Source organism: Vanellus vanellus, assembly GCF_965231255.1.
Source record: "Vanellus vanellus genome assembly, chromosome: 30".
NCBI lineage: Eukaryota > Metazoa > Chordata > Aves > Charadriiformes > Charadriidae > Vanellus > Vanellus vanellus.
This window is the reverse complement of record NC_138935.1, coordinates 1,314,917-1,335,303: the sequence shown is the minus strand read 5'-3', so window position 1 is coordinate 1,335,303 and position 20,387 is coordinate 1,314,917. Positions and strand designations below refer to the sequence as shown.

At 54.6% G+C, this 20,387-nt stretch overlaps 3 protein-coding genes across 3 annotated transcripts in view; 2 read left to right on the top strand and 1 right to left on the bottom strand.

The window, feature by feature from the left end:
* The window catches only part of UBL5 (ubiquitin like 5), a 114,875-nt gene that overhangs the window by 40,590 nt on the left and 53,898 nt on the right, over window positions 1-20,387 (top strand). The gene's annotated exons all lie outside the window — the stretch shown is intronic.
* MVB12A (multivesicular body subunit 12A) lies at window positions 50-2,210 on the top strand. The gene is made up of 9 exons (XM_082496730.1): window positions 50-265; window positions 350-445; window positions 525-621; window positions 751-877; window positions 964-1,098; window positions 1,286-1,368; window positions 1,699-1,763; window positions 1,844-1,894; window positions 1,996-2,210. Exons 1-9 carry the CDS (start codon window positions 194-196, stop codon window positions 2,056-2,058), a joined length of 789 nt encoding a protein of 262 aa, XP_082352856.1. The 5' UTR covers window positions 50-193; the 3' UTR covers window positions 2,059-2,210.
* Window positions 2,340-20,276, bottom strand: ATP13A1 (ATPase 13A1; the record flags this gene model as incomplete). Its single annotated transcript, XM_082496721.1, has 26 exons — window positions 2,340-2,915; window positions 4,002-4,145; window positions 4,401-4,512; window positions 5,100-5,242; window positions 6,535-6,731; window positions 7,031-7,145; window positions 7,458-7,639; window positions 8,428-8,524; window positions 8,903-9,102; window positions 9,624-9,732; window positions 10,064-10,189; window positions 10,719-10,829; window positions 11,226-11,401; window positions 12,194-12,351; window positions 13,009-13,129; window positions 13,649-13,786; window positions 14,059-14,185; window positions 14,812-14,867; window positions 15,144-15,273; window positions 15,912-16,018; window positions 17,040-17,109; window positions 17,264-17,419; window positions 17,745-17,817; window positions 18,161-18,351; window positions 18,659-18,748; window positions 19,938-20,276. 26 exons carry the CDS (start codon window positions 20,274-20,276, stop codon window positions 2,805-2,807), a joined length of 3,579 nt encoding a protein of 1,192 aa, XP_082352847.1. The 3' UTR covers window positions 2,340-2,804.

The following is a 20,387-nucleotide window of genomic DNA, read 5'->3' as shown; positions in this document are numbered from 1 at the left end:
TCGACGGCGCCTTGGGGGGGGCGGGTGGGGGGAGGGTGGGTCATCCGCCGCTTATTGGTTCGCGCGCCCGTCGCTCAGAGCGCGTTAGCCAATCGCAGAGCGCGTCACCACTGGCAGCGCGCAACCGCCCAATGGTTGCCGGGCAGCGGGGAGGGGGCGGGGCCTCGCTACACCCGAGGCGGAAGCGGCGGTCATGGCGGAGGCGCCGCTCACCGGTGTGGCCTGGGCCGCCGCGCCCGAGGCGGCCCCCGCCGGCTGGACGGCGGTACGGGCCGGCGGGAGCGGGGGGAAGGCGCCGGCACCGGCACTGGGTCCGGTCGGGGGCTGACGCCGCTCCCTGTGCCCGCAGATCACCGTTACCGTGGAGGGCGCGGCGGCCAACCTGGGCAAAGGCTTCGGGCACAGGAGCGGCGGGTACCTGTGCGTGAGCACCGGCGGAGCGCAGGTGGGACACCGGGACGGGGGGTGGAAGGGGAGGGGGGAGGTCCGTTCCCGCTCCGTTCCCGAGTTGCCGTCCCGTCCAGGCGCCTCCCGGCCCGGTGGTGACCGACGTGCAGGTGCTGAGCGACCGGAGCCCGCAGCCCCTCGGTTACACCCGCGCCCCCGAGTTCCCGGAGCCTCGTAAGTGCCGTCACCCGCTGTGTGTGTGTGTGGGGGGACGGGGACGGACAGCGCACCGGTTGGGGTTGGTGGCCCCGTGACCCGCTCCCGGCCCTGTCCCGGCTCCTTTCCCCCCTCCCGCCCCCGCAGGAACCGGCGTTTCCCGGAAAAAACGGCTGTACGTGAAGCTGGTGCCGGTGGACGCCGCCGAGACGGCCGTGTTCGACCTCCAGCTGAGCGCCAAGAGCAAAGCCATCCCCCACTACATGAAAATCGGGTAAGGGGGGCCCTTCCCCCACCCCCAGCGCCTTCCCACCCTTCGCCGCAAAACCGTCGGTTCATGTTTGGGGTTTGTTTTTCCAGGGAAATGGGTAATTTTGCCATCTGGTGTAAAAAAGGGCCGGTTTTGAAACGCAGCCCCCAGCCCCTCCCCAAACCCCGGACCATCAGCACCGGCCTGAAGCAGCTCTCGCTCCAGTCCCTGGACTCTGACCAGAAGTACGTCGAGCGTTAATTTGGCTAATTATTATTTTTTTTTTTTCCTGCCGGTCTTACCCCAACCAGTCCGGGCCGGGGAATAAATCCTGGCGACTGCTGGTGCCACCTCGTGGCTTCCGTTCCCCGGGGTCTGGGGCTCGTTATCTGCTGCGTTTCACCAGATATTAATTATCCCGCTGGGCTACAGGTCCCCCCCGGCTCGCTGTAGCATCAAACGCGCGTCTCAGCACGGAGCCCTGCACGACGCCGCCAACATCTACGGCCTCTCGGGTAACGCGTTTCTTCATCGGGAATCAAACGAGGGAGCCGCGGTTTAAGGAGTCCTTTAAAATCAAAACACCGGCTCCTGCTTCCTTCGCGCACAGAGTTCTTCCCTTTAAAGATCGGAATTAAGCTAAAATTTTTCTTCAAAGACTTCTCCCTTCCCGAAAGTTATTCCTTAATTCGAATTAAGAGGTGGCTGCCACCTCGCTCAAACCCTTCCCTGGGCGCTACGTTGGCCCCGTCCGCGCAGCTGCTTTAAGCAGCAATTCAGGAATTCGGGTGTTTTCCGAGCGGCTCCTTTGACGTTCCTAAAGCAGCTCCCGCTTCCCTCCCCAGCGATGGACGGCGTCCCCTTCGCGCTGCACCCCAAGTTCGAGAGCAAGCTCGGTTCCGGCAGTAACGTGAGTCTTCCTTTAAGCTACTGTTTCTCAGTCCTACCTCAATAATTAGTCTTAATTAAAAATACATCTGTTGTTTTTAGGCCGTCCTCGCAAACCTAAACGTTAAGTCGCTCGCCGATATCGAGAGAGAGGTAAGGGGGCTGCTTTGGCCACGCCCCTCTTTTTGGGGTCGTATCCTGAATTTCTCAAAACGACCACCGTCTCGTCCTGACCGTTCGTTTTTCGTTTTCAGTACAATTACGCTTTTGTAGTGGAAAGGACGGCCGCTGCCCGGCTCCCGCCCGGCGTCTGTTAGCGCCGGAGTCGACCGTAAAACGCAGCCAAACACGCGGCTGAGCCCAGCTCCTCTCCCGCGGCTGAAATTTCGGGGGACCTGAAGAAATGCAATCGCTACCCGAGTACAGGAATTGCGGAGGGGGAGGGAAATAAAAGGCGTTTCTCTTCTCACCTGCCAAAATGATTTTTCTTAATGCTTTGGAAACACGAGGCTTCAGGCACGTACAGCGGCCCAAGGTGTAGAAGTTCCTGGCAGTGTTTGATCTCCTGCGCGCCGTCACCGCTACAACTCTCTTTCTTTTTCCTCCTGCGAGTGCGGTCGCAGCGTTTCTGCTGTGGCAGAACTCCCACCACCCCTCGGCCTCACCGCCCCGTTTTTGTCGCTGTTTTTACTCCTGCACGCGGCTTCGCCGTCTGCTAAAAACATCACAAAGCTTTCAGCCCCACAAAGGAAGTTCCAAACATGTTTCAAAATACAGCGATTCTCATTTTAGTTACCAAATTCTGTAAACGTTTCCTTAAACGTTAGGGCAGTACAAAACTCCCGCCCGTTGGCGCTACGTCCCGGAAACATTAAAAAGTCAGGTCTTGTTTCACAGAGGTGGTTTCCACACGATTTGGAAGAAAGCTTCCCCACGCCTGTTTCTCAACAGGCTCAAGAGTTATTGTCAAAAGAATTAAGGGTGATTCTCGTGATGGCGAAATGCGGCGCTGGGTGCTGTCCTTCGCGCGGCGCTGCCGGGGCCGAGGACCTCGCGATCCCTCTCAGGAAGGCACTTTAAGTTTTGCGCTCCCCAGCAGAAACTGAAGAATTCGGTCCACTAACAAGGCGAGGAAGAAGTCAGCCAGCAACACTTCTGTGATCACGATCTTGAACTACGAAAACAAGACCAACCCGTTAATTACTCCCTCTCCTCCATTTCTCTGTCCCCACTGCAGTGGCTGAACTACAGCATGAACTTCTGCCCTTCGCAGCACACTCTAAATATCGCTAAATGGGAAAAATTTCTGCACATGCTGTAAAGAATCATAGAATCAAATGGTTTGGGCTGGAAGGGACCTTCAAGCCCCCCCAGTGCCACCCCCTGCCCTGGGCTGGGCCACCTCCCCCCAGCCCAGGTTGCCCCCAGCCCCGTCCAACCCGGCCTTGAACCCCTCCAGGGATGGGGCAGCCACAGCTCCTCGGGGCACCCTGCGCCAGGGGCTCACCGCCCTCACGGGGAAGAATTTCCCCCCGCTGTCTCCCCTAAATCTGCCCTCTGCCGGTGCCAAACCGCCCCCCCTCGTCCCACGGCTCCCCTCCCTGACCCAGAGTCCCTCCCCAGCTCTCCCGGAGCCCCTTTAGGCACTGGAAGGGGCTCGGAGGGCTCCCCGGAGCCTTCTCTTCTCCAGGCTGACCCCCCACCTCTCCCCCCTGCCCTCCCAGCAGAGGGGCTCCGGCCCTCCCAGCATCTCCGGGGCCCCCTCCGGCCCCGCTCCACCAGCTCCGTGTCCTTCTGCTGTGGGCACCCCCCGAGCTGGAGGCAGCACTGCACTGCGGGGGGGTCTCCCCAGAGCAGAGCAGAGCGCAGCAGAGGGGCACAGTCCCCCCCTCGCCCTGCTGGCCACGCTGCCGGGGATGCAGCCCGGGTTGCCGGGGGCTCGCTGGGCTGCCAGCGCACAGTGCCGGCTCACAGCTTCTCCCCCACCGACCCCCCCGAGTCCTTCTCCCCAGGGCGGCTCTCCACCCACCCCTTCGCCCCCAGCCTGTGCGGATACCCCAATGCTTCAGCAGTATTGCTACCCCATCCTCTCACTTAAAGCTCTTTAGGTAGGTAGTGCTCCCCTGAGTTATTATCTGCCTGACACTCTGCTAAAAGCCTTCAGATTCCTGCAGAGCTCCTGAGGACAGGCCGAGTCCTGTCCTCCCACTGGAAACTGGGCGTAAAATTCAGCAGGCGCAGAGATACACCACCGGCTCACCTCGGTAGGGATTTCTACCAAGCCAAACTGTTCATTGAATTCTGGCGAAGAGCCCGTGAGAAGGCCCACGATGGCGAGTCCCGAGAGGACGATGCTCCAGAGTAGAGGCTTGTTCTCCCGCAGGCTCTCCATAAAGGGATGGCCCTGAAACACAGCGGGGAGAAAACCGTGAGCGGAGGTGAGGCTGTACTCCTTCAGACTGCGGAGCAATGCGTGAACACAGTTTGGGACCCTCAGTTCATTCCAGTTTGGTGCAAAGAGAGGGAGGTTTTCCCCCACAGAGGGAGGTTTTCCCCCACCAAAGGGGATTTGTGATTAGAGAACAACATCCTTTTGTATTATTGCACCTTAATTACAAAATCGTTTCTCTGCTGGAGATGTGACCTAAACATGGCTTGCCTTGTAGTTGATAGCAAACGTGGCCATCTGCATTGCCATCGACATGATGTAGACGGTGCTGTTGACAAGGCTGGGCTCAAACTCCTTGTACAGATCCACAAACTGCTCCTGTCTGAAAAGGGAACAAAGTTGGAGATAAGCGGACCAGATGCGGAACCACCAGGAACATTCGGCTTCCCTCGCGTAGCCCCACTGACCCCAGTTCATTTCAGTTTTGTTGGGCAAAACCAGTTTGCTCCCAAACAAATGTGCGGGCACGGGTGAAAGCAGAGGTGCTGCAAGCACAGGTAATCATTGGGTTTTTGTTTGTTCTTTTTTTCACAAAATAAAAATCAAGTGGAAAAAAATTAGGGGTTTTGTGTGGTTTTCTTTCTAAGCTTTCCAGGAATCCATCTCATTGGTGTTATTTCTGTTTTCCTTTCCTGCGGCGGCAGTAGGAATTGGAACTGTGATGTATCACAGACTATTCCCACCCGATCCGTCGCATCCTGGTCCTGCCGAGCTGCCTGCCGACACGCTCGCTGTACAACTCAAAAAACCGCTTTTGCTGGACACGTCTAACTCGTTAAACTCCTAATCCTTGGCATGCTCGATAAAGCATCGGCAGAAAGAGCGCTGGGGCGAGGGAGACCTCTCTCCACCCTCCTGCTTAGCAACAACTGGAGAAAAGCTTGTGGTGTTGGAGGGAGAGACACTTACTTGGGATCGCTGCGGGCCTGGGCACCGCGGTACAGGTAAACGAGGCTGAGGAAATGCACGAGGAACTGCAGCAGCACCGTCAGGACCGTGTAGAGGTTGAAGATGTTTGGCAGTGGGCGCTCCTTGGAAAGCGTCTTCAAAGGCTGGGAGAGAAAAGCAAGCAGGGGGGATTTGAATGGTTTTGACCACCTCTAGGCAGTTTTCCAGCAGAATCCAACTAACGTTCGTGTTTCCCAGGAGATGCCTGCAAGAATTCCACTGCAGGCGTACGTGAGACCCCCAGTTCAGCCGGCGCAGGTAACCAGCTCAACCGAACCATTGGTCTGCATTACCCATCCCACCGCTTCCACCGGCTCTTCCTCTAACCTGAGCAAAGCCGCCTGCAATCACAAGAGGCTCCCTTAAAGGGAGCGCTGGCTGCAGGAGCCTCCCAAATCAGGGGAACAAAAAACCCCACCCCCTCCAGCACTGTGGACCATTAACTTCGGTCCATTAACTTTCCGGCTGTGCCACCGCTCAGCGTGACCTGGACAGGCCGGAGAGTTGGGCGGAGAGAAACCTGATGAAGTTCAACGTGGGCGAGCGTGGGGCGCTGCGTCTGGGGAGGGATAACCCCACCCGCGGGTACGGGTCAGGGGCTGACCTGCGGGAGAGCAGCTCTGGGGAAAGGCACCTGGGAGTCCTGGTGGCCAACGGGGCGGCCCCGAGCCAGCAGTGTGCCCCGGTGGCCAAGGCGGCCAAGGGCATCCTGGGGGGCATCAAGCAGAGCGTGGCCAGCAGGTGGAGGGCGGTCATCCTCCCCCTCTGCTCTGCTCTGCCCCGGGGAGGCCACGTCTGGAGCGCTGTGGCCAGTTCGGGGCTCCCCGGGTGGAGAAGGACAGGGAACTGCTGGAGAGGCTCCAGCAAAGGGCTGCGGAGATGAGGAGGGGACCGGAGCGTCTTTGTTATGGGGAAGGGCTGAGGGAATCGGGGCTTTTCGGGGGGGAGGAGGGAAGGCTGAGGGGGGATCTCATCCATCCGTAACGGGAGGGAGGGTGCCGGGGGTGGGAACGGCCTTCTTCCAGCGGTGCCCAGTGCCGGGAGGAGAGGGACCGGGCACAACCGTGACCATGGGCAGTCCCATCTCAACCTGCGGAGGGACTTCTCTCCCGTGCGGGCGGCAGAGCACTGGCACAGCTGCCCCGAGAGGGGGGGGAGTCTCCCGCTGCGGAGCCATTCCAAACCCGCCTGGAGGTGTCCTGTGCCACGGCCGGAGGTGCCCCTGCTCTGGCGGGGGGTGGCGCTGGGGCAGCTCCGGAGGGCCCTTCCCACCTCCACCCCTCTGGGATTCCGTGATTAAAATAAACAGCTTTTTTTAGAGAGAGGCGCTCCGTCAGTAACCCTGATATGACTGACATCGACCAGCCGCTGTCCCAGCGCGCTTCCCTCCCCTTACCTTCGACCTGGAGATGAAAAGGAAGCAGCCAGCCAACAGCAGACCCTGCAGAGTCGCCTGAAAATCGCTGAATTTCACCCCTTCCAAGTAGAGGACGCTCTGGCTGTAAGCAAGGATCAGGGCGTTCAGGGCAAGGATCTTGAACATTTGGAGTGTTGTCACTAGCGTGCAACGACCTTGCTTGATCACGTGGCAGACTAAGGAGCAAGAAGAAGCAGCGTTTGGAAAGAAAAAGGGTTCTGGGGCTTTGTCCCCTCAGTTCTCTCCTTTTCCGAAGCAGCGCGGAGGGAAGTTAACCCATCACTGCTTGTGCCCCCATCCACCATCCACGAACACCCCCCCCAGCGTTGCTCAGCCCAAAAAAGCTGGCAAAGCCATGGGTTTGGGGACATTTCTCATCACCCCACACCCTCCTTTTGGCTTCTTTCAAATCTAGGCTTATTCCCCCGGGGGAACGCGGACCCACGGAGACGCACACCAGCTGTGCAGCACTTACTGCACTGAATGGAAGAGAGCTTGGAGGTAAAGGGGGCTGCGATGCTGGCGTCGCCCAGTTTCACCACTGGTACGCGCTCCTCTTCCAAATCCTTCAGGACCTGATTGATGCGCTCCTGAGGGTGAGTAAGAGAAAGACACAAACGCACACCTCAGTATCGCGACCCGGCCCAAAGATGATCTCGTGCTATCCTCCCCGACACCCCCCTTCCAAGGCGAGGCCGAGAAGCCTTCGCGCGTGCAGCACGAGCTCGACGCCTGGCTGGGAAAGCGGCACTTTCTCTGCCCAAATCCATTCGGCTATTTCAGGATGAGAAGCGGAAAAGCCCATCTTTTCCCAGTACACACTTCCACGTCTCGTGAATCAGCAGTAAACCAGAGGAAGAACAAAGAGCGAGAAGTTAACAGGCTTTTAAACATCTACCAACCTTCTGGATGGCCAGCTGTTCCTCTCTTTGGGACATGACTCTGTGCTTGGCACCACGGGAGGTGGGCTTCACAGTCCCACTCCCCACCAGCGGCAGGACAGGCTTCCCGTCACTGGCTCCATCCCGAGTTCTCCTCTTCCGTTCGGGCAGTCTCTCAGGAGCGTTTGCCAGCAGCGCCACTCCTGCAGGAGCGTAAAAGCTTTAGCTGCAGGGAAAAAGGGCTGTAACCCCCTCGCCGGCAGAGCGTTATCACACAGCAGGAATCCCAACTGCTATTGACACCCGGAGTCGGGTGGACAGGCGAGTTACACAGCGATTTCGGAGATGTTATGACACAAAACTGGGAGGGGTGGCTGACACGCCGGAAGGCTGTGCCGCCATACTGCGTGACCTGGACAGGCCGGCGGAGAGGAACCTGATGAAGTTCAACGCGGGCGAGTGTGGGGCGCTGCGTCTGGGGAGGGATAACCCCACCCGCGGGTACGGGTCAGGGGCTGACCTGCGGGAGAGCAGCTCTGGGGAAAGGCACCTGGGAGTCCTGGTGGCCAACGGGGCGGCCCCGAGCCAGCAGTGTGCCCCGGTGGCCAAGGCGGCCAAGGGCATCCTGGGGGGCATCAAGCAGAGCGTGGCCAGCAGGTGGAGGGCGGTCATCCTCCCCCTCTGCTCTGCTCTGCTCTGCCCCGGGGAGGCCACGTCTGGAGCGCTGTGGCCAGTTCGGGGCTCCTAGAAGAATCTTTCTTCTAGGAAAATGTGTTTGTGGCTAATTCCCGCTGCCTGCTGGTGCACACGCAGCGGCTGTTCCAGCAGCACAGAGATCCATCTTCTTTATGTTAGTTTACGCCACCAAAAGACGTTGGTCAGATCGATCCCAGCCCTCAAAACACCAGAGAAACGAACACCGGTTTTGTGTTTCGGAACACTAGCCAAACTCAGACAGGGGCACACGGGAGAGCCCTGCGTGCGGACTCACCCACATCTGCATGTTTCAGAGCTCCAACGTCGTTGGTCCCATCCCCACACATCAGCGTGACGTAGCCCTGGCTCTTCAAAGTAGTGATTACAAACTCCTGCAAAAAGAAACGCGTAGTGAGTGTCAGCAGCCTGCGGGTTCTGATACGCTGCTGTCTGGGCTTGGTCAAGTGCTTCTGTACTGCAGGGACTTGCTGGCTTCACACCCAGACTCCAAAAGCTTCACCTTCAGGCTCTGTTTTAGGAGTGCAGAATGTGCCAATGGGCTCAGGACTCTTGAGGATAACAGCATGGCATATCCTGAGCTCCGGTTCTTGCTGCCTGCCAGCTTGGGCACCGGGAGAGGTTACGCTGCTTTGCTGAAAACAGCTTTAGCGTCAATCGCGTGCTCTCATCTACGCGGCTCCCAGACACCATATGAGCCCTGCTGGGAACCCTGCGGAAACTGGGGGTTACCGACAGCTGAAATCTCTCACCTTCTGCTTTGGCACCACTCTGGCAAACACCTGGATGTGCGGTATGAGCTTCAGCAGCTGCTGCCTGTTCACAGACTGTAGGTGAGAGAGACCTTCCCCGGTTACACACAGGTCGTACTGCTGCGTCAGCTCCCGCAAAGAGGTTGGCAAGACCGGGAGCACGATGGTGCCATCGATGGACTGCCACTGCCAGCTGGAGCCTGGAAAGAGAAGCAGAAGCTTGACATAAGCGTGCCTGCGAGGAGCCCGGCCGTGAGAAATGCTCCCAGCCACCCCACAGATGCTGAGCCCGGTGTGTGCAGCCCCTCCGCGTTACGGACACGAGGTCCTCCACTTCTCAGGACAGTGACATGCCTACCCCCCATCTAGGTACAGTCTTTGTGCGGACCCTGCAGTCAGTGTCTTGGCTTCCCTGGATGGCCTCGGAACCTGCACAGCGAGGAGGCCTTCAAGCTGCCGTTATTTCTGTTATTTTGGTGCTCAGATAGCTCGGTTTAGGAGCTGGCTACAAAACGTACGTAGCTTGCACGGTACTCCAAGCCAGACAAGAGGGGCAAAGGACAGAGGGTTATCTGGGATTCTGGAAAGTGAGCAAGACATTTCTCTTATCAGCGTCAAGCAGCAGCGCTAACAGCATGTGGTTAACTGATACAATGCCCCAGGAGGGCTTTGGCTGCTCTTCTCCAAAACGCAGAGCCGTTTCCCGCATGGCGTCGGTTACCTTTGCTCGCAGGAGGCTGCAGAATGAGGGTGTGCTCCTTCTGGAGGAAGTGCAGCTCCCGGGCCACATGGCAGGCAGTGAGAGGATTGTCTCCTGTTATCATCACTACCTGAGGGGAAAGCGAAAGGGGTCAAAAATCAGTTCTGGGTAGATAAGCAGCACTTCACAGTGAGTTTTCTTTATGCTGAAAAGACTTCTGCCTAGCTCGGATGCTGGTGACATTCCCTGTGAGATGTAGCTCCGCGCAGCACCCTGCGGAAAGGCTTTTTCTCTCTGGGCCAGGGCAAATCCCACCGCAAAAATAACATCATATCCACAAGGTCTCCCTGCCTTCACCACAGGGAAGCCTTTGCCCTCGCTCCACAAAGGCTTCCGGTACCAAAATTCCACATCCCAAACACCGTGGCTACCAGTAAGGCTCGGACACTGCTGACGCTTACATGGTGTGACGCGTTCTGGATCTCCCTGATGACAGATTTGGAGTCGGCTTTGAGAGGACAGGAAACCACGATGAATCCAACAAATTTAAGATCACACTCCAAAGCTTCACGCTTCACCTCTCTCACCTGCCAAAGCAAATCAGCAGTGTCACCTGCTGCTCCGTAGCAGCAGTCTTCTTTTCCAACGGGTGCTTCCTTGCAACCAAAGCATCCCTAAAAACACACACAACCGGTGCTCCGAGATGCACGGAGCAACCCTGCACTGTGCCCAGCTGCTCTAGAAGAAAGGCTTCTTTGGCACAAAGCTCCAGAGACAGCCCTGAAACCAGTTACGCATCCCATCCCCACGTAAAACCAGGTTCACAGCTAAGAAGTTCACTGCTAAGCCTCTTCCATTGCTACAAGGGAAGAGCTGACCCTGCTTTACCAACGGGGAAACAGAAGTATCGATCAACGATGCACAGGAATTCAAAGCTGGGAGCACAACGCAGAGGCAGCGATCTTTCCAGAAGATCCAGATCGCCAAAAACAATGCGGTTACAGCAGCTTTGGGCAACCGCATCCCCCAAAGAGTCCCACCCCTCCCCTCCTGCTCACACCACCTCCGTTTCCTTTAACGGGGGATCGATTTCAAGGCTTAGAGAGAGAGATATACCTGCTGGTGCGTGAGGTGCCCCAGTTCTTTGTAGCCAAGGGCCAGCACTCTTGCCCCCTCACGTGAAATTTCCGTGTGGACAGCGTGATAGTTGCTTGGGCACTGAGACAACTAGAGAAGGTGTGGGGAAACGCATCATATTAATACAGTTCCAAGCACAATTCAGTAGCGCATTTCACATTAAATACGCAGACAGGGGAAAAGAGGCCCCTTGGGGAGGGTCCCTCACCACCCAGGGCAAACGAGGAGATCCCCCAGCTTCGGCCCTCTGCTGTCAGGAAAAGCGGGAGGGCCGGGAACGCGTATGGTGAGATATTCAGATCTCACTGGGATTAGACTGAACCTCCCCGGTGGAGTTTGTTTTCCGGCAGGGGTTCAGCGTGCTCTTTCGCAGGATGAAATCCCTACGGCGTTCAGGTTCCAGACGTGGCAGGGACAAGCAGAGGTGGAAGGGGACGAGCACACGTGCTAGAGGAGGCCCTTCCTCGCCTAGAGAGACGCGCTCACCATTTTGTGCAGCGTCTCTGGGGCCCCTTTCACAGCTGCAATGTAACAGAGATCAGTCGAGCCGATCTTCTCGTACGACGCCAAGACAGACATTCTTTTCAGGGCACTGGCAAAATGAAAGCGCTGGTGAATTTTCAGTCCCTGAGTTTTAATACTTCGGGAGAAAACTTTCTCATCTGGAAACAAACAGATCAGGAAATCCTGAAAGGTTTCTCGGTATCAAAAGCATCATCCCTCCCTTTGGGTCCCAAGAGAACCCATAGGTCGCCGAGATCATATAAATTTCATCTCCTTAGACACAAGCACACAGAGCTGGAAATTCTCGTGGCAAGAATTAAGGGACATAACAGATCAGAACACCCACGTGCATTAGTATGAACAGCTGCACAACTGGTTGAAGGTGCATTTATAGCATATATTATTGTCACAGGTAAAAGTCCAGAAGGATAACCCACAACAGTGGGATATGTATACAGTATTTTTGGAAGCTATCTAGTTACCTGTGCCTGGAAAAGCCACGAAAGCAGAGCAGAAAGCCTCCAGAGAGACGTCCTGCAGACCACGCTGCAACCCTCACTGTCATGTTTTCCCCACTGCGATCTGCGCTAGTCACACCCTGATTATACTGAGTCGGCACAAGCAGAACTAGAAGACACCAACGTGAGCATGCCTGCCACAGAACGCAGCATCTGCAGTCCTGAGAACAAACTTCTGCTATTTATTGGCCCTCAGATATGCAGTAGAAGGATTTCCACTGCCCCAAACCAGTTCCTGGGATCATACCAGCTGGAATTCACTCCTTGCAGAAAGCTGGTGCGAGGCATAGGAAATCTCCATAGACCAAGCAATTTCACACTGAGAACTGACAAAACCATCACCTCCAAAAAAAAAAACCCCACCCCACAACCGACAGCACATGTAAACAGGGCTCAGGTATGAACCAGGGAGGAGCTGGAATCAGGTTTTACCTTTGGTCAGGGTCCAGTCCACGGCCATCAACATTGCCTTCTCCAAGGGATCTCCCACCAGCGTCCCGTCATCCAACTGCACAAGCGAGTGGCACGTAGCAATCACTCGGTGGGTTTCTACAGGAATGTCAGATACCGGTGTCACTTCCTTCCCATCCCTGCAGTATGAAAAAAAAAAAAAACAAAACAAAAAACACGACTGCCCGTGTTAACAGATCCCATTCACATGATCTCAGACAAATCCTGGAATTCTTCCCAGCCAAGAAATTCCTACTCTAATACAGTAAACAGCAGAGCTTCTCATGGCGAGATCAGAGCCATAGGAAATCTGGCGCTGTCTCTACTGCAAACAGTGCCAGAGCCCATAGTTTTTGCCAGTCCTCCAAAGCAAACTCGATTCAAACAGAACAGTCGGAGGAGAGGCCTGAACTAACACATTTAAGTAACTACAGAATCAAAGGACTCGGATGTCTCTCTGCTGCGGCATCGAGCCTTCAAGCAGAGTTCACTGTGGCAGTGGAATGAGAAGACGGGACTCTACGGCACAGAGGAGCAGCAAAGATGTCAGTTACATAAAAGCCCTACGTAAGAAGGTCCCCCGAGACAATTAAATTCACAAGTCCTGAGCCCACGGTCGTTGCCAGAGCCCAAGGACCCTCCCTCCTTCCAGCTCAATCCACTTCTTTCACTCGCCAAATCCCCGATTATCTTCTCTTCTCCGCTGGAATGTGATTTCACTTGTGCCTGAGGAGTTCCCCCAGTGCCCAAAGCCCAGAGCGCAGCAAATCACATAACGAAAATCACCCAGGACCGACCTGAGCCCAGCTACTCCTCTCACTACGAGGTGATCGCTGGTTAACGTGCCAGTTTTGTCAAAACAGCAAACTTGAACTTTGCCTGCGAAGGGGATGCGGAAGGGCTCCGTACAGTACACATCTAGAAGAGAGCAGAGGAAATTCTGTGAGAGGTCAGCTACAGCACAGCCAGGACAGGATGCTCGGTGGCTTTTACCGCCAGACAGGAGCTATCAACACGGCTCTCAGCTGGAGTTACTGAACCCGCAACTCCCCTTTCTGAATTTTGGTGGCGTTTGAAACCAGAACAGACACCAAGTTGTAGCAGCGATGTAGTCCAACCCAGAAGTCATCCACCTCTCTATTCCATACATAGGAACCCGCTCAATGCGGAACTGCGGGACTGTTGAGTAGGCAGGCTTTCAGCTGAAGATATTCCCTCCTACACTTGATTTAGGACCCACTTCAAAGCACACACCTCCTCAAGTTCTTTGGGATTTAAACCTCCTCACACACACCAGCTGCAAACCCCACACTGTCACTGGGTGGAAACGGAGGAGACTACAGTAATTTCACACTCATTTCCTCACCAACGGCCCCACAGTTCCAGGCACAAGAAAGCAGACCTATTTCGGTTTCTGTGTTCAGGCTTGGTACTTACAGAGCTTCGCCAAAGCGATGAGGGAGGTGTTGACAGCCAGAGAGAGCTCGATAGGAAGTTCAGGTGGAACAACCGAAGTCAGTATTAAAGTGCACTCCAGGAAGAGCTTGTAACGGTTCCTGCTAGGATCCTTGGTGCCTGTGGAATGAGACGGGAGACCTGTATACCTCCTCATCCTCAGCGGGTGCCCCACAGAGCTAAGGTGAGTACCACAAAGAAGCTCACCTACCTAGGAAGGGCTGTGGGAGGGCAAGAAAAGCATCCAGAATGCAGAGTGGGCCCCTACACTGAAACACTGGCGCAGCCCAACCCAGCTATTGTAACTCTCAGATATTACGTCAACTGTCCTTCCCACAAGCTTTGGTACAAGTCCTGGGTAGAGACCTGGAAGAGGCAAGAAGAAATCTCACCTTCAATCCAGACGTATGCTGCAGCGGCAATGGCAAAGACCAGCAGGAACAGGATGAAAATGAAGGTCTCTAAGTTATTGGCTGTCACTCTCTTCACCCCAAAGAGGATTGTACGTAGCAATTTCCCCTGAGAAGAACAGCCTTCAGTGCAAGAAGCTACCTCTGCAGCATGCAGTAGTTTGTTAAAAATATCTATGAACCCCAATTTTAAAATTACACTCTGAAGTTTTGGTGCCAGAGCCTGAAAATTATTCCCACTTCTGTGATCTGGGCAAGAGCCTAGAGTCACCTGTAATTAATCTCTTAAAAAAAAAACCCCAAAACACCCCAAACTAGTTGCTACATCATTAAGTTGATGACTTCTTTGAAGCAGACTTCAACTTTCAATTGAAAAAGCTCACTTTCACATCCCTAGTCTCTACAAACACACTCGATTGCCTTTTTCCAACAATTATCATGACAGAAACAGGGACAACCCGGAGCTGAAGTATGTACACAGCGTGGGCAGTCACAACAGGAATCCTGACTCCTGACTCCCAGGCTTCCGCATCAACCATCACAGTACTTATTTGAGACACAGAGAAGAGACCGACCTTAGTCATTCCTCTTCCAAACAAACAAGTAATTTCGATGCCCTGATTTATATTTTCCCACTGCTGTATTTCCTAAGGATTTCCTTACAGCGAAGCGCTAAACGACACATCCGGCATCATCGACAAAGACAAGAGGCGAGAAGGCACGTTCACGTCTTACCTGAGATGTGTTGAAGCCGGTCCTCAGAGCGTACGCCACGCAGCCATTATCGACAGCTGGAGCAGGAACGAAGACACTAAGCTTAGCGTAAACCTTTTATAGGCTTATCACAGAGAGAATACACTTGAAGCTACACCCTCTTCTCCCTCACAAGGGGGAATATTCATCTTTAATAGCATATCACACTAGTCTAATAATCAAAGTAAACCCTTAGCGACAGAGCAAAGGAGACCGGCTCAACGACATCCTCCCAAATTTGCACCAAAGCCACTTAAAATAAATCTGTGTGCACATAACGTGCTTTCTCAGAGGGGATCTGTGCAGGTACATACGTTTCAGTCCTGTGCTGGCTTTCTGGGGCGGGATGTGCTGCACCACTTTTGTTCCCCCGAATATGATGTGGAGGCGGGAATCTGTCTGCATGTCCAAGACGTGCTCTGGACTGAGATCCTCCACAGGCTCCTGCAGGACAACATTCAGGTCTCAGATTCACAGCTATCAACAAAGAAACTTCCAGCGCTCCTATCTGTTCTTATCCCACAAGACGCTCGCAGCTTCACTCCAGCCAAAGGTGGCCCAAACTGAATCTGGACCTTAACACGCCATTCAGCTGCCGATCGGTCTGGGTTTAGAGCCTGGCGTCTGTAGAAATTCTGGTTTTGGGGGACGAGTTCACCCTTGGCACGCCAAATTCAGCAAGGGACGCTCTGCAAGCATTACTTTATCATTTTTCAGCCACCCACTGGCACAAAAAGGAGGAAGATTCAGGGTTTTGAAGTGCTTTACACTTGTTCCTCCTCCCACCTCTACCCAGCCAAAGGAATCCAGACTGGGGAATGCGTAGGAGGGCGATGCCATGCCCACACGACAGAGTTCAGACCCAGAGGCTGGAGACGTTGCCAGACAAAACAAGACATTTCTGTTTCTCATTTACCAGAAACCATCAATCACAGACAGGGAGCCGATAACGAAGAGGCCAGGTGGCTTGGGCCAGCATTCACAGAGAGAGACTAATTTGCGCTGGCAAATGCTGCGGTGGCTTGAATATTTTTACTTTTCCAGGTTGCAACAAAGGGACAGCACAGAGATTTCACACAGACCTTCATCTGTGGCACAGACTCTCCCGTCAGCATAGCTTCATCTACAATACACCTTCCACGTAACAGCAGCACGTCGCACGGCACTAGATTTTCATGAGGAGATCGGCCTGCAACCAATACATAAAACCCGAGAAGGAGCTCAGAGGCAGAAGTGACTATTGTTTGGCTATTTGTCCTGCAGGGAACAGCCCTCCTTCAGTTTAGCGGAGATACAGGAGATTCCTAAAGCTTCCAACCTCCCAGGGGGTGCCCAGCCTACCACAGGAGGTACCCACTCAGCATTGCTGAGAACCAAAAGGGTTTGAAGGGTATTAAGTCTCTGTTGAGACCAGGAAAGTTTAAAATCAAGTCACTCAGTTTCTTATTGCTGTTTTTTTCCTAAATCCCATGAAATTGTAGGGAAACACTGGAAAAAGCTTCGCCCGGTGGTTGGGGAACGGTTGAGGGGTCCCGTGTGCGGGGCCCCATTAAAAAGGAGAGCAGAGAGACCTGCCCTGCCCCCTTCCATTCCAGGGGAATGTCTGGAGGAAGGGAGCTCTTCATCTTCACAACCCTAAGATGAAGAATCTGAGGCCAATTTAACCAGGTATTTACCTTTCTTCAAGACAGACAGCAGGTCCCAGAGATCATAGAAAGGTTTAACTTGGAAGGGATGTTAAAGCCCATCTAGTCCCACCCCCTGCCCCGGGCAGGGCCACCTCCCCCCAGCCCAGGTTGCCCCAAGCCCCGTCCAACCCGGCCTTGAACCCCTCCAGGGATGGGGCAGCCACAGCTCCTCGGGGCACCCTGCGCCAGGGGCTCACCGCCCTCACGGGGAAGAATTTCTCCTCGATATCTCCCCTAAATCTGCCCTCATCCAGGGCCAAACCATTCCCCCTCGTCCCACGGCTCCCCTCCCTGACCCAGAGTCCCTCCCCAGCCTTCCAGTAGGCCCCCTTTAAGATCCAGCCCAAGGATTAATCTCTTGCAGCCCTGAATTGTGACACCTACGAATCAAAAGTCCTCAAAAGCATCCGACCAAGACCGTGAGATTTTTATGCCTAATTCAATTCACTGCGCAACTTAACGCACCAGAAGGAATATGATTTTAAACAAGCTTTTGATTACAACCATGACACAAGTCATTACCAATGGAAACGATATCCCCTGGAATAATCTCATCACTGGAAATGGGGCGCCACTTGCGGTTTCTGTAAACCTGTATAATAAAAAAAAAAAAAAAAAGCACTTGGAGAAGCCACGCACGTATCAGAAAAGGCTCAGAGGGAAAGGAGGGGGGAAAGGAACAGCAGGTCAGCCAAAGAACAGCTACATCAAATACTGTATGCACAATCCTCTCTGGGTCTGATTACCTGGATCGTGTACGGCTTGTTGCCCATTTTGCGAATCTCCGACATGTTCCTCATTTGCTGCTGGACCAGAGAAGCTTCAAATGCAACCAACATGGAGAGGGTGAAAACACTGTAATACCAGTATTCATCCAGGCACCACAAACCCACGCAGAACACCTGTGGGGAGAACAGGACGCAGAAGTTATTCTAATCTCTCTCACAAAACAGAAGCCTTCGATTTCTAGGATTTTTTTTTTTTAAGCTAACTTGGTACACATTTAACTGTAGGAAGCCAGAAAAATTGAAAATCACAGTAAGTCAATGAGGGAGCAACAGGGTCACTCCCAGAAGTAAAATCAATATTACAGAGCAAGAACAGCATCCGCTCCTGATTTTAGAAAGCTTCCAGCTGATTTATGGCTCTCAAGCCAAGACTGAACAGAATTCTCTCATTTTTTAACATGGCGAAGTATTTACAGCTCTTTTTGTTTGCTCAGTTTACCTGAAAGATGAAGAATGGAGCTGTAGCTCTTTCTTTAAAGAGTTCCAAGAACTCCGGCACCACCATCTCAGCCCTGGGAAAGAATGGAATCCTTATTAACCTAAATGTTCCAGATCCTCAGCAAAAGCCCAACCCGAAAGCCACCTGCAGCCCCTGGTGTCAGACCAGGCTGTACTCCACAATCTCCCTATTTTCAATTACTATGTTTCAGTTAATTTGTTATACGCACTTAATTTGCATCTATAGCCCAACCCGGAGAAAACCCCTTGGTCCGGTACTGTTCTCTGTCCTTAAAGGAATTTGAAGCAAGTGCCGGGAATAATTGAAATTTAAAAAAACAGGGCTAAAACTGTGGTTCAACACCTTTGTTCCTGACACAACTTCGGCAAAGAGAGATCTACGCCTGGAAAACTCACTTGTTTGTACCATATTTCTTCTCAGCTGCTCGGATATCTTTGTCCTCCTGATAGCCTCGGGCATTCTGGTAGAAACTAAGGGGATGTTCTACAGGGAAAGCTACAGGAAGAAACTGTTTCTTGCCGTCTGTCTCATACGAGTATTTGATTTTCTGAAATTCAAAGGAAAGAGCCTCCTGCCCATCCTCACCCTGCAGAAAGGGAGAAAAAACCAACCAGTTGAACACACACCAAAGGCTTCACTCCACACATCATCTGGCCTGAAGAAGGGAAGAAGCCCCAGCCCTTTACATCTACACTTACTGTATGATCCTGCTCGAGGTACACACAGCAGGCAACACCGTGCAATGTTTAATATCCCCACTTTTGACTGAACGCAGCTGATTTTTCCCTAATTACTTCAGTTAAAAGCTAATAAACTGCAGGCTGACAGCACGACGTAGCAGGTCCCTGGCGTGTGACAAATGTCAGTTTTGCTCCCAACAGCCGGATCCTTACCTGGTCTCTGTGGAGTGGCACTAGTTCTACTGATCCATTATTTGGGGTTGGCACAACTTTAGCCAATGTGGCTTTCTTAGGACAAGGTTCCTGAAAGACAAACAAGACACGCTTCGTAAAGCGGATCACAGACTCTGAATTTCAATGAGTTGGGAGGAATACTTGCTGGGTCGCATTAAAACACGCGGAGAAAAGAGCTCTTTGCAGCCAGCTGCTTTTGCAGAGCCACTGTTAGAATCAAAGATATCCCAATTATCACAGTCCATATCCCAAATCATACCCTATCACCCTAAAAGAAGTATATTCAGCACTTCACTTGCAGTTAAGACATACATAGCCACCAGTAAAACACGGTTACAAGAGCAAGTGCAAAAATGGCAACCAGCTGATCCATCATCAAATGATTGGCACAAACAAAGGCAGTCAGCCCCTGCTCTGAACTCTCAACTCCTCGCAGGCTGCCTGTGCACAGACACATTGCTCGGCTCCGTGACAGCACTTTGGGGCTGAGGCCTGCCAAACGCGTGCACCTCTCGTAGAATCATAGTCTGGTTTGGGTGGGAAGGGACTTCTAAAGCTCATCCAGTCCAAACCCCCACCATGGGCAGGGCCACCTCCCCCCAGCCCAGGTTGCCCCAAGCCCCGTCCAACCCGGCCTTGAACACCTCCAGGGATGGGGCAGCCACAGCTTCTCGGGGCACCCTGCGCCAGGGGCTCACCGCCCTCACGGGGAAGAATTTCTCCCTGATGTCTCCCCTAAATCTGCTCTTTTTCAGTGTCAAACCGCCCCCCCTCGTCCCACGGCTCCCCTCCCTGACCCAGAGTCCCTCCCCAGCTCTCCTGGAGCCCCTTTAAGCACTGGAAGAGGCTCGGAGGTCTCCCCGGAGCCTTCTCTTCCCCAGGCTAAACACCCCCAACTTTCTCAGCCTGTTCTCACAGCAGAGGGGCTCCAGCCCTCTCCTTCCCCCCTGTCAGCACGCAGCCATGCTGCCCAAGCCCAGCTAAAGGGAGAAGCAGTTCTGTGCAAAGGCTCTCCTCAGGCCGCTCACCCTCACCGCGCCCGCAGAGCTTTCCTATATGGCCGACGCGGTTCTGACACATGGCAAGAAACCTCCGCTCCCCCCAACCAGGAAACCGAACGCCTCCCCGCCCTCAGCCGCGCCCGCACGACAGGAGACCCCGCGGGGAGCCGCAGGGGCCTCCCCGCGCTGCTGGCGGGCACCCTCGGAGGACTCTCCAGCGCCGCCGGCCCCGCCGCACCGGCAGCCCCGGTACTCACCCGGACACAGGTGAGGGCGCAGTGAGCGTGCACCGACCACAGCCCCGAGAGAGCCGTCAGCAGATGGACGACACCAATGGCGGCGAGCGCCAGCAACGCGGCCTCGGGGGGCGCGGGGCCCGGTCCCGGTCTCGGGCCTTCCTCCTCCAACGCCGCCGCCGCCTCCGCCTCCCCCCATGCCGCCCACACGCGCGGTCCCCACAGCCACAACCAGGCCGGGTAGAGCCCCGCCACGAAGGGTAACACAGTGCCGTGAAGGAGCCGCGGCCGCCGGCGGTAAAGCGTCACCGACGAGACCAGCTCGTCCACGGGACCCGGAGCCGGGCCGGCCGCCGCCATCTTCCGAGAAACCGCAACCACCCACTTCCGCTTCCGGTGGGGGCGCCCAGCGCCTGCGCAGTGGGCAACAGGAGGGGCGCATCGCTGCGGCTCAGCGCATGCGCACAGCAG